The sequence below is a fragment of the Bombus impatiens genome, unplaced genomic scaffold, assembly GCF_000188095.3.
Source record: "Bombus impatiens unplaced genomic scaffold, BIMP_2.2 scf_1068, whole genome shotgun sequence".
NCBI classification, from domain to species: domain Eukaryota; kingdom Metazoa; phylum Arthropoda; class Insecta; order Hymenoptera; family Apidae; genus Bombus; species Bombus impatiens.
This window is the reverse complement of record NT_177487.1, coordinates 1-11,192: the sequence shown is the minus strand read 5'-3', so window position 1 is coordinate 11,192 and position 11,192 is coordinate 1. Positions and strand designations below refer to the sequence as shown.

Below are 11,192 nucleotides of genomic sequence, written 5' to 3'. Positions count from 1 at the left end.
TATAGAAATTGTTATAAATACCTTCAAACGAATTTTAACGAATTGTTTTGTATAGATATATGAAAATTTTATAAACGAAAGATAAAAGGTCAGTAATTCAAAATAAATAAGTATTTGACTTGATTATTGTTTTGAATTTGAAAGTGCTTTCTTTGATCACTGAAGATTCTGAAGACGAGAAGGAAAGGTACCGGAATTGATTGTTAGCTTTACTGTCTAGATTCTGGATTTTTATGTTTGCGAAAAATATGGTATAATTCATACGTATGAACTGAATCACAGGACAGCAATGAATATGCGGCTTATAAACGGGAACGCATGTGCAACAGCTACCTGTCTACGAAGCACCGAGTCCGAAGAGATAAAAACCTCGGAGCTACCGAGAGCTACCGATGGATCTTTTTCTGTGTTTATACCTATTACTTATTTTTGTTTCAACATTTGTGTTGGCCTAAATCTTTAGCCCAAAAATTAACTTTATTCTATTCTAACCTAACAAAATACCGACATACGAAAAATGCGTACCGCCACCATATGATAGAAACAGTAATCGAAACTAAGAAACTTGGATCATCGTCGTATAGTAGTTTTACAATAAGGAAGCCACTGAGGAGAAACGTTTGATCTAAGTATGAATTGTTTGTTCAACCCTAACTTTCTATTTTATTTATTTGCTTCTTGTGAAAATCTAATGAAAATTAAGGGTGTGGCTAACCGGTCCTTCCTTTTATTATTCTAGGCTATGTTCCAAATGTAACTTGGTTTTAGGATTCGTCTAAGGTTAGGAGTTTTGCATACTTTCGAATATTATTTTTTTTTCTCCGTGAACATAATTGATAGTGAAATGCTATTAATACTTTGTTTAAATTTCTTCTTCAATTAAAAAATCTTATGGAAAAGACATTAAAATACCAATATAGTTTCCATTTAATTTCTCTTCCCCCAAGTTCTATAATTTATAATTTCTTGGTAATTTTGTATTTCAAATTTACATTCATTTATATTAGACAATTGATAAAATGTCAATTATAATGTAACATATACTTAAATATATACTGAGACAATCTTTTATTACAAAAATTAATCAATTTTCAGGCTGCTCAAATTCACAGGTCATAATCTATTAAATGGAAATATTTAACATAATTCCTTATACATATAAAGTATTACAAATATAATTTGAGATACTACATACAAGAAAATCATTTTTTATGAAAATACAAATACCACAAATCTTAAGCGATATGCATAATTTGTTTCCATAAATTTTTGTATTATACATAATTGATTTTAAATTATTATGTACATTAGAAGTAATACAATTACTTCTGTTATAAAAAGAAGATAAAACAATTTTTTTTATATCCAGATAATATATATTGGACATAAGCCAGTGATGTCTGTCCCTTCTTCATCATCTAATAAAATAACTGATAATAAACCAGGTGGTACAAGTCCAAGTCCTATAGAGGGCATTGAAGGTGTTCCAGGACCTAGTTCTTTAGAACCTATGCATTCTCTATTAGCACAAGATGAAGAATCAGAAGATTACGGGGAAGATGGTGAGGAAGAAGATGAAGATGACAGTAGTGAAGAAGAAAGTGAAGTGAGTTATTTTATGTGAACTACAGCACATTATAAACGATTTACACCTCAATACAGCCAGGTTAATTTAATTTTAGATCAGTGATACAGGAATATTTTGCGATGCAGAATGTGAACCTGACCTTGATAGTAATACATGTTCGCTTTCATCATCTCAACCACAATCGTTTCCCCAACGAGTACATAGTCCCATTTTACATACCTGTGTTCCTTTGGATGTTGTTCAGCCACAAAGGAAGCGCAAAAGTGATACTGAATCTAGTTTACCTTGTAAAAAACTTAACCCAGAAGACAAATCCCATTCGATGTAAGTATAATTTAAAAAAGAGCATTGAGAAATGCAATTTGAATTTTCAAAAGGAGATAGCTTGTGGTACATGAGTTTTTTTATTTGCAGGATTGTTAAGAAATTGGATGATAAAAGTAAACATATGAGATGTGTTATTCCAACAAAAGATAATCCTCCGCCAGAAATGAGTAATTGGCTTCTTCAGTTTCAGGTATAAGAAACTTAAGTAGTTTGATCAAGAAAATTCTTTGTTCTTTTTTTTAATTGTTTAAATACTAAAGATATTGCTTCTAATTTCAGAGATGGTCAAATGCAGAGAGAATGCTAGCTATAGATGAATTAATTGAACGGTGTGAACCAACACAGGTACGACATATGATGCAGGTTATTGAACCTCAATTTCAAAGGGACTTTATATCGTTGTTGCCAAAAGAGTTGGCTTTGTCGGTATTAGCTTTCCTAGAACCCAGGGATCTTTTACGTGCTGCTCAAACATGCCGTAATTGGCGATTTCTTGCGGACGATAATCTACTATGGAAAGAGAAATGCAGAGCAGCTGGTATAGAAGATTTGAAGGATCTGCCTCAAATAAAACGTAAGAATGGTAGAAATTCCGGTAATTGTTCATCCCCATGGAAACAAGCATATATGAGACAACATAATATAAAAATGAATTGGAGAACGAAACCTATTCGTACACCAAAGGTTTTAAAAGGACACGATGACCATGTTATTACTTGTCTTCAGTTCTCCGGGAATCGTATAGTAAGTGGTTCTGATGACAATACTCTTAAAGTATGGTCTGCCGTTACAGGCAAGGTAAGTTGAAGAATATAATTATGGAAATAAGATAGAAAATTATCATATAACATTGTTTTGTAATTTATATTTTTTTTGCAGTGTTTAAGAACATTAGTTGGACATACTGGTGGTGTATGGTCTTCTCAAATGTCCGGTACTACTGTAATTAGTGGTAGTACAGATCGTACTTTGAAAGTATGGAATGCTGAAACTGGTCAGTGCATTCATACTTTATATGGACATACATCAACGGTAAGGTGTATGCATCTACATGGTAATAAAGTAGTCAGTGGTAGTAGAGATGCGACTTTAAGGGTGTGGCAAGTGGATACTGGCGAATGTTTACACGTGCTTGTGGGCCATTTGGCAGCTGTTAGATGTGTGCAATATGATGGAAAATTAGTAGTCAGTGGCGCCTACGACTATATGGTTAAGGTTTGGAATCCGGAACGCGAGGAGTGCCTTCATACTTTACAAGGACATACAAATCGTGTTTATTCTCTCCAAGTAAGCGTTAATTAAACTGTATATACGAATTATATAAAAGTAATACACGAACTAATGCGATACAATATATTGCAATAATATACAATATATATTAGATTGTCCGAAAAGTTTCTTATTATTTTATTGAATTAGGTATGATCCATTTCGTTATATTCCTATTATTATGTTCGTGAATAATTGAATAAACTAATATAAAACAAAAAACATTGTGCGTATATTATTTCTTTATAAAACGAAAGAAACTTTTCGGGCAATCTAATATTAAGAAAAATATGTAATTTATAATATTTCTTAAACTGATGCTGTTCACAATTGAAATAATTATTTGTAATGAAATTTTGGTTTTCATTAGATATTGTCATCGCATTGGACAAATAGTTTTACATTACAGCATATAAAATCTGGAAAACTTCAAGACATACCTTGGACAGCACTAAATTTATTTAATATAGATATATGAAGAAGTGTTAATACACTCTTTTCTTTCTTTCTTCTTATTAGTTTGATGGTGTACATGTTGTTAGCGGTTCTCTGGATACAAGCATAAGAGTATGGGAAGTTGAAACTGGTGCATGTAGACATACATTAATGGGACATCAATCGCTCACTTCGGGAATGGAATTGCGTAATAATATCTTAGTATCTGGAAATGCAGATTCAACTGTTAAAGTATGGGATATTGTTAGTGGTCACTGCCTTCAAACCTTGTCTGGTCCAAATAAGCATCAGTCTGCTGTCACTTGCCTTCAGTTCAACAGCCATTTTGTAATTACTTCATCTGATGATGGTACAGTTAAACTGTGGGATGTTAAAACTGGTGCGTTTTTCCTTGCTGCATTACTGCCTTTCTCTTCTTTCTTTTTTACTGAATTATTCCTTTGACGAATTCCTAAAGTTTTTATCATGTGTTTAGGTGATTTTATAAGAAACTTGGTTGCTTTGGAAAGCGGCGGAAGTGGTGGTGTTGTGTGGAGGATACGTGCAAGTGATACAAAACTGGTGTGTGCAGTAGGTAGCCGTAACGGAACGGAGGAGACCAAACTTCTTGTTCTCGATTTTGATGTAGAGGTAAAATAGTGCACTTTTCAGTGGATAAAACTGCCCTCTTCTACGACCTCTGTACATACTCTAACTAGGTAGCGTAACCAATCTACTGTACAATGATACATGTATTACATGGTGTGATTGTGATAAGAATGTATGTCGAAAATTTGAAGAGAGATCGTAAAAAGTCAGACGCTGAATCGGTAGTTGTTATAAATGATCTCCAAAGTGGTAGAACATTTAAACCGAAGGCATTAATTATATTAATTATGGAGTGTATTAATCGTGGTGTACAAATATGAGATTTTAAAGACTCAACAAATTACGGAGAACGAGGAGCTTATAAATGTATTACTGTATTACTGCTGTTATAAAATTTAAAAGAAATCGCTAGTAATTTACATGGGAGGTAGCCCACTATGAACATTAACTCCACATAACGATTTGTATGGGCGTTTAGGAAAGTATTTTTAAATTACAGAAAAAGAAAAATTTCGTACCATATTTGTCAAGCTTATAGACAAAAAAATTGCTTAAAGAATCTCACATTTTGAAAAAAAAGAGAAACAGAAAAGGAAGAAAAAAATAAATAAAAGATCTAAATAAAAGGAATGAAAAGATGAGAGAAAAAGAAAAGAAAATAATGGTAAAAATATCCTTTGTACAATAAGTTCTTCTTTGCTGTACTTTATATAGCTTATTTAAATTTTCCATTTATGTTAATTAAATTAATCATGGGAATTGTGCATAATTTATTGGATGATATAATCAATATTTAATGACTTTTTATCGAAATGAACGCTGTTGCTTTTTATTCACTTTGTTTTATTTGTATCAGTTTTTATTCTATCATCTAAATTGTTCGTACAAAATCATACAATTATATAAATCACAATTAATTTTTTAACTCAAAAGTATATTTTGGAGGAATCGTAACGATTTCTACTACATTATTAATAATAATGTTATATTACATTGGAACTTGGACCAGTTTCTTATGTTACTCGTTAATCGGAATATCAGGGAACGTGTTACGTAGAGGAAACAACTATTCATGTTTTAACTTCAGGTATAAAAGAGAATTTCAGTAATCAGTTATATTATACACGTTACAAGGGTCCTTGAATTGTAAAACATAAGATAGAGATTTCTTAAAGATACACGCAGAATAATATGTTGCATCTCTCTCTCTTTCTCTCTCTTTTGAATCTTATAAATACAATTACATATACGTTGCAAGAAGAAAATAATATATAATTTGTTCATAATGTATAAAGCATACATGCAAGATGAAATTATTGTATAAAAAAATTTTATTAAACTTCTTTTTAGTTTTTCTATATTGTAAAACAATATAGATGTTTTATTATTTCTATAATCATTCTACAAATATAATTAAGAAGAATGATTGTAATATAATAATACAAAAAAGTTGACGCGCCTGTATCTGCTCATTGTCAAATACTTACCACTATAGTATTTGATTAATTTTCCATGCGTAACATGTTCAAAAATCATTCGCTATTTATTGTTCGCCGATTAAACAACCAGGGTTAATCGAATATTCGTGATAGTAATTTAATTGGATTGTCTATATTTAAATAAAATATTGATTTCGACATTAGTACCAAGTCTGGTTTTGCCATGGTGCAATAATAAGAGTTGCAAATTTATCCTGTGCAATATGCACGAATCAACTGAATAACATAAAATCAGTTATCATGCAAGAATAAACATAATTAAATTACAAATTTTTCCAAAGCAAGAAATATTAAGAAATTTGTAATAAATTGCAAATTTATAGATTTTTATAGTAAATTAGTTTTTTATACAAACTCTATCATTACAGAAATTACATAAGCTATACAAACAGTTAATTCTGATTGACAATAAGTCTTGTAAATTCAATTATTAATGCAAGACACAATTTGTGTAAATGCAATTTTTATTATTGAACCTAGGATATTTTAAGAATCGTGTTTTTATTTGTATATTGCTCAATAGTTTATATTTGTAATGATGTGTTATCTGTTGTATCATTTTTTATAAGAAATAGAAAATGTTGCTGCATTTTAAATTATATGTTTTTCACCTTGTGTCTGTCCTAATGTCATTAGCTGTTACATACAAGTATTACGTTTCAATGATAGTAAAAAGAGTACACTCTGAACAAGGAACGTGTATCATCTGATTTTTCTTTTGAATATGTTGCTTCTCGATACAATATAATCCCCCACATCTGCATTGATAAGACAACATGTCTTTATTATTATCCATTTCTTCCAATTCATTCGCCCATATTTTTGCATATATTAAAATATTTTCCAAATCTAATTCTTCTTGCTTTAGTATGGCATCATACTCTTCTTTCAACTTTGGATCGCGCAGAACATGCCAAGCTTTTAACACATATTGAAATTTTATACTATCAAATTCTGTTGCATTTTTATCTGGATGAAATTTCAAAGCTAATGCACGATATGCACATTTTATATCTTCAAATGTTGATTCCTTGGTACAACCAAGTATGTCATAATAATTCATTAAATCCATCATTTCGGATTATAGCGTCACATATCTATGCACATAAGACATCATCATTGCTGGAGACAATCAAGTACAAAGGACAAATATGAGTAGATTACATAACCTAAAAATATTAAGTTCGTTTAAGTAATGAATTCGCAATCATACGCGTATAATCATCTATTTACATATTTATCTCTATATTACATAAAACGCAACGCCTGTCTGTCTGTTATGTTATAACTGGAGATTCGCTGAACCGATTTTTATGCAGTTTTCTTTCCTATGTAGGAATCTGATCATTTTTGTCAAATTTTAGGCTGTTTGGTTAAAATTAGTTTTTATGAAGCTGAGGAATGAACATAAAAGCGCGACAAGTTGGGGAAAAAGTACATAGAAAACTAAATGCACTGCAAAAACTATAAGAAACACATCGAAATTATGTAAGAGTTATGTAGCTTTTTAATAGTTCTACAAAAAAGTCCACTACCTGATTAATAAGATATTTGAAATTGACATCCATAAATTTATCTTTATTTCATTTGTCTGACTTTACTTACTTGTCTTCAAGACGATAATCTCAAATAATATTTATGTTTTGTTAATTCTATGTACATATATAATTCACTTAGATCAAAACCCGCGCTTGCGAGAACTTAGGAAATGGCTACATATATCTACACTTCATACCACGGTCATATATAAGTCTGGAAACTCCGGGATGGGGGTAAAGCTCTTAATAATCGGACGATATTGGTCAATTTGTCTGCAGCAAGGCGCTTCAATTGAGAAGGTAGGATTCGTAGTTTAACGTTATCATGTAAAAATAGCCCGGATCTGATTGTTTCTGTCTTTTTTTCTCTTTCCTTAATGCTGTCGTGAACTGGACTCACGGCGGACCAAGTACCAGCGCAAATGGAAGGAAGAAACGGCGGTTTATATGATTATCATAATTATATTATTATTATTTTGTATCTAACTATTGTCTAATGAATATTATATAATATAAAATCTTTCCTCTTATTAAAAATCTTCGTAAACTCTAAAATTATACAGTAATTTTGCTTTTTCAATAAAAAATTTAATTATATTGAAATGTTTCAATCATGAATAATATTTTGATGATGACATTATTTACATATATTATAGATAGTGTTAATAGTTATACAATTTTTTAATGCATTAAAAAATATAGAAAAACAAGTTTACTTTCCAATATACACGTCAAACATATGTGCACATAATTGATTTGGAAGCTGTAATTTTGTTAAACGTTTTTGTTGGAAATAATAATATACATTTCATAATAAAATAATTCATAATTAATATTCATTTAAACAACATTTTTCTGTATCAAATGAAATACTGTGGATGTACATACTTACTTTAAATAGATGGTAAAAAATTATGAAAATTAGTTTAGTTTAGTCATTGAGTAATCTTAATGGCTTAGTTTAAATTTCTTAAATTCCTTCAATGATTTCACAGAAAGATGGCATTACATACGGAATCCTAACTTCTCAATAGCAGCGTTCTATGGTGGCCGATTTGTAAAGCACAACGCTTGACATTAGTAATCTTACCCCTTCCACTGGAGTTTTCAAACATGTGTATAAGACCATACTTCCTACACTTATTACTCCAATCAAAACATGATACGCACCATCTATACGTTGCTGCTAGAACTAGAATTAGTTATAGACAAGAACGCAGAGGGAGTTTGGTGTCACCGGTCATTATGGCACATGTTTACTCGTAAAATCTGTTTACAATCGGGGTATGAGCTAGAATAAACCCATAACCTTTGAATTGAATAAGAAAAAATATATGAACAATGCCACTACTTGCATTTTTACAAACATCATGATCTCTCTCTACTTCGTTCGGTATTTTCCATTCTTAATCATTTCGACATTTTCTTTTACGTTGTAATTTAAAATTTGTTAACTTTCTACAAATTGATTGCTACAGAGAGGAAATTTCCTCTCCGATTGCTATTATCTGACTGATCGGTCTGCTATAAATTTGTCGAGAATGAAAAACAAAGAAGCAAGTGAGATATAACAAGTCGCATTATGAAATTCATTTAAAAGTTATTCACACAGCTAAATTTTAAAATATTTTAGGGACATAGAGGAATGGTATCAATAGACAGATTTTTTAAAAAGCCCGTTTGTTTAAACAATATATTACAACGTAATGCATTTTCATTGTTTTTTGGCTTACAAAAGCTTACAAAGACCTTTAAAAATGACTTCTGGTACCATAAAAGTTGTCAAAATACAAAAGGTCCACGGCGTTGCCAAAGAGTAGAGATACTCGAGTGAGACCACCCGACTTTTTCCAAGTCCATCCAAGTTATAATTTCGCATACCCGTACATACCTATATTCTGTTCAATCAGAAGAGTCAGCAGAGATCTGTAAACAGAATGATCACATGTAGACAAAAGAGGCGCCAGGTATTGACTAGAGGATGATGAGTTCAGGAGCGGATTTACCCTAGGTCATTACTAGAGTTCCTTTTGATTTCTCGGACTTATGATATGGACGATAGCAGTGTCAAGTAAGTACATTACGAAGCATGGAGATATATTTACCTTTAATTCTATCGTTTGAAAAAAAGATTGTTCTTTGAGCAAAGTATTTTCACTGATTTATCAAATACAATTTTGCGATCGATATACCGAGTGGTTCTACATAAAAACTCTATTATTTTTGAGATGATGTGAATGATGATGTGATTTTGAGATCTTGATGAGAATACTCATCTAGATAATATGTCGTAAGTATATGTTATTTATTGCATTATTTGTTTTATATACACATATAAGAAATTAACAAAGCACTTTTGTGTCTATTATACTCATTACAAAAATTCCGTCCAAAAAGTGGCACAGTATCCGAAATTCATAAATACGCTCCTGACTTAGTTGTCTTCGTTGAACAAAGTATAGCCAGCACAAAATTCTTTTAAATAAACGAATTTGTCCCTTCAAATGGATATGAGCTATTTCTACTACTCACTGGGAACATTTTCCGATGTTATTTATGATATGTCCCGGCAATGACACTGTCACAGGTGAAATTCGAGCAGCCATATGATAAACCAAAATTCTGAGCGCCTTATCACGTGTGACCGTCCGGTCAGCACCCGTTCTCAGCCGCATTGGGTCACGTCTGCCACTGGGTGGCATTCGGTCACTCTAGCCGTTCTCCGAAATATGATAAGTACGAGCAAAGCCTTCTCTCACTCCAACGAATAAAAGAATATAAATGCTCCCTTCAAAATCATCCAGTCAGTCTGAAAAATTCTTAACTAATCCAAGTATCAAAAGTGTATCATCGCGAACCGAAAATAATACTGTACAAATTGAGTAAAAATAAAAAGAACTCGATCTCCTGTTCGGAAATTGACAAGCTTCTTATTTTTACCTTAATTTTACGCTACAACACAATGGTTGATAAATAAAAAAGGGAAAAATAATTTTTTGCAACTAGGAAGAAGAAAAATGAAGTTTCTATATTTTTTACTTTATTGCTATAAGATTGTTTTGCTTGGATTGTTGAGATTCTTACGATCAAAATGATACTGAATATGACAATACTTAAAAGAACTTCTATTTTTTAAACTTGTGGTAAGTTGTATCTTACTTGCTTCTCATTCTTGATATATAACAGAACAATCCGAAATCGGAAACAAATTTTAGACACAACTTACAACATAGAAGAAGATGCCCGAGTTGTAAAAAATACCGAAGGAAGTAGGAAAAGTATAATAGTGTTTTTAAAAATGTGACTAGTAACATTATTCATATATACATGTCGGAGAAACGTCGAGGATGGGGTTGGGAGCGTTAGATGATTCTTCATTGAAATTAGCCATTGTTGCGGTATAGTAACAGTACGGTTTATTAACACAAGTATGGGTAACACAGGTTCGACGATCAAACACGGCGATTAAGCGCTTGCGGTACTAGTGACAATGATCTCAGGTTCGACAACGAATCCGCGGTCAACGGGACGATACATGAACGTTCTCACGAAATCTAAGTCTGAATAGTTGCTGATTGTAAAGACGTTATTCTTTAGTCGGTGAGGTCGCCAAAAAGAATGCCTTTTCCGTTCCGATGATGCCACAGAGGAGAACTATCACGGGGTGTGCACGGGGTGTGTCGAAGGACACGAGATCATCGGATTCGTCGAGAAAAGCCTTCGTTTGGAAAGTAAGGGAAATTGGCGTTGCTGCTAATTGGTCAATCTCCATATCGGTGGTTAGAAAAAGATGCTAGTTGCCCTCGAGAGAAAGTTGCTAGTGGGAGACGTTGTTCGTTGGAAAAATAGGTCTTGTTTGTTCGACCAATCACGGGGAGATGTAGTCGCTAGGAGAGACGTCAACGGGAGTCGTAAATTCCCGTTACG

The 11,192-nt window shown here is 32.0% G+C and overlaps 2 protein-coding genes across 12 annotated transcripts; one reads left to right on the top strand and one right to left on the bottom strand.

Moving 5' to 3' along the window:
• The first annotated feature begins 284 nt into the window (after positions 1 to 284).
• On the top strand, positions 285 to 5,551 carry LOC100742804 (F-box/WD repeat-containing protein 7). Of its 6 annotated transcripts, none has more exons than XM_033323539.1 (9): positions 286 to 629; positions 740 to 780; positions 1,370 to 1,606; positions 1,683 to 1,912; positions 2,003 to 2,105; positions 2,195 to 2,713; positions 2,795 to 3,202; positions 3,704 to 3,812; positions 3,907 to 4,029. In XM_033323539.1, the coding sequence occupies exons 3-9, from the start codon at positions 1,397 to 1,399 to the stop codon at positions 3,969 to 3,971; spliced, it is 1,644 nt and encodes a 547-aa protein (XP_033179430.1). In that variant the 5' UTR covers positions 286 to 629; positions 740 to 780; positions 1,370 to 1,396; the 3' UTR covers positions 3,972 to 4,029. The 6 variants fall into 6 exon arrangements, with proteins under 6 accessions (XP_033179429.1, XP_033179430.1, XP_012246785.1 ...); XM_012391362.3 differs by adding an exon at positions 4,116 to 5,551 and having other exon boundaries at positions 287 to 629; positions 1,446 to 1,606; positions 3,704 to 4,019; XM_012391360.3 differs by adding an exon at positions 4,116 to 5,551 and having other exon boundaries at positions 287 to 629; positions 3,704 to 4,019.
• A 266-nt stretch (positions 5,552 to 5,817) lies between these two features.
• LOC100740475 (dnaJ homolog subfamily C member 24) lies at positions 5,818 to 7,682 on the bottom strand. Of its 6 annotated transcripts, none has more exons than XM_003493239.4 (2): positions 7,333 to 7,682; positions 5,818 to 6,849 (listed from the first exon to the last, which is right to left on the bottom strand). In XM_003493239.4, the coding sequence occupies exon 2, from the start codon at positions 6,800 to 6,802 to the stop codon at positions 6,380 to 6,382; it is 423 nt and encodes a 140-aa protein (XP_003493287.1). In that variant the 5' UTR covers positions 6,803 to 6,849; positions 7,333 to 7,682; the 3' UTR covers positions 5,818 to 6,379. The 6 variants fall into 6 exon arrangements, with proteins under 6 accessions (XP_003493287.1, XP_024226700.1, XP_024226699.1 ...); XM_024370932.2 differs by having other exon boundaries at positions 5,818 to 6,896; positions 7,401 to 7,682; XM_024370931.2 differs by having other exon boundaries at positions 5,818 to 6,912; positions 7,327 to 7,676.
• Between the last annotated feature and the right edge of the window lie 3,510 nt (positions 7,683 to 11,192).

What these genes read in the sequence shown, in the direction of transcription:
- LOC100740475 (XM_003493239.4), bottom strand. Translation starts at nt 6,802, where the DNA reads ATGATGGATTTAATGAATTATTATGACATACTTGGTTGTACCAAGGAA.
- LOC100742804 (XM_012391361.3), top strand. Translation starts at nt 1,397, where the DNA reads ATGTCTGTCCCTTCTTCATCATCTAATAAAATAACTGATAATAAACCA. An exon ending in GAAGACAAATCCCATTCGAT is followed by an intron (nt 1,913 to 2,002) that starts GTAAGTATAATT and finishes TTTTATTTGCAG; the next exon opens with GATTGTTAAGAAATTGGATG. An exon ending in ATCGTGTTTATTCTCTCCAA is followed by an intron (nt 3,203 to 3,703) that starts GTAAGCGTTAAT and finishes TCTTCTTATTAG; the next exon opens with TTTGATGGTGTACATGTTGT.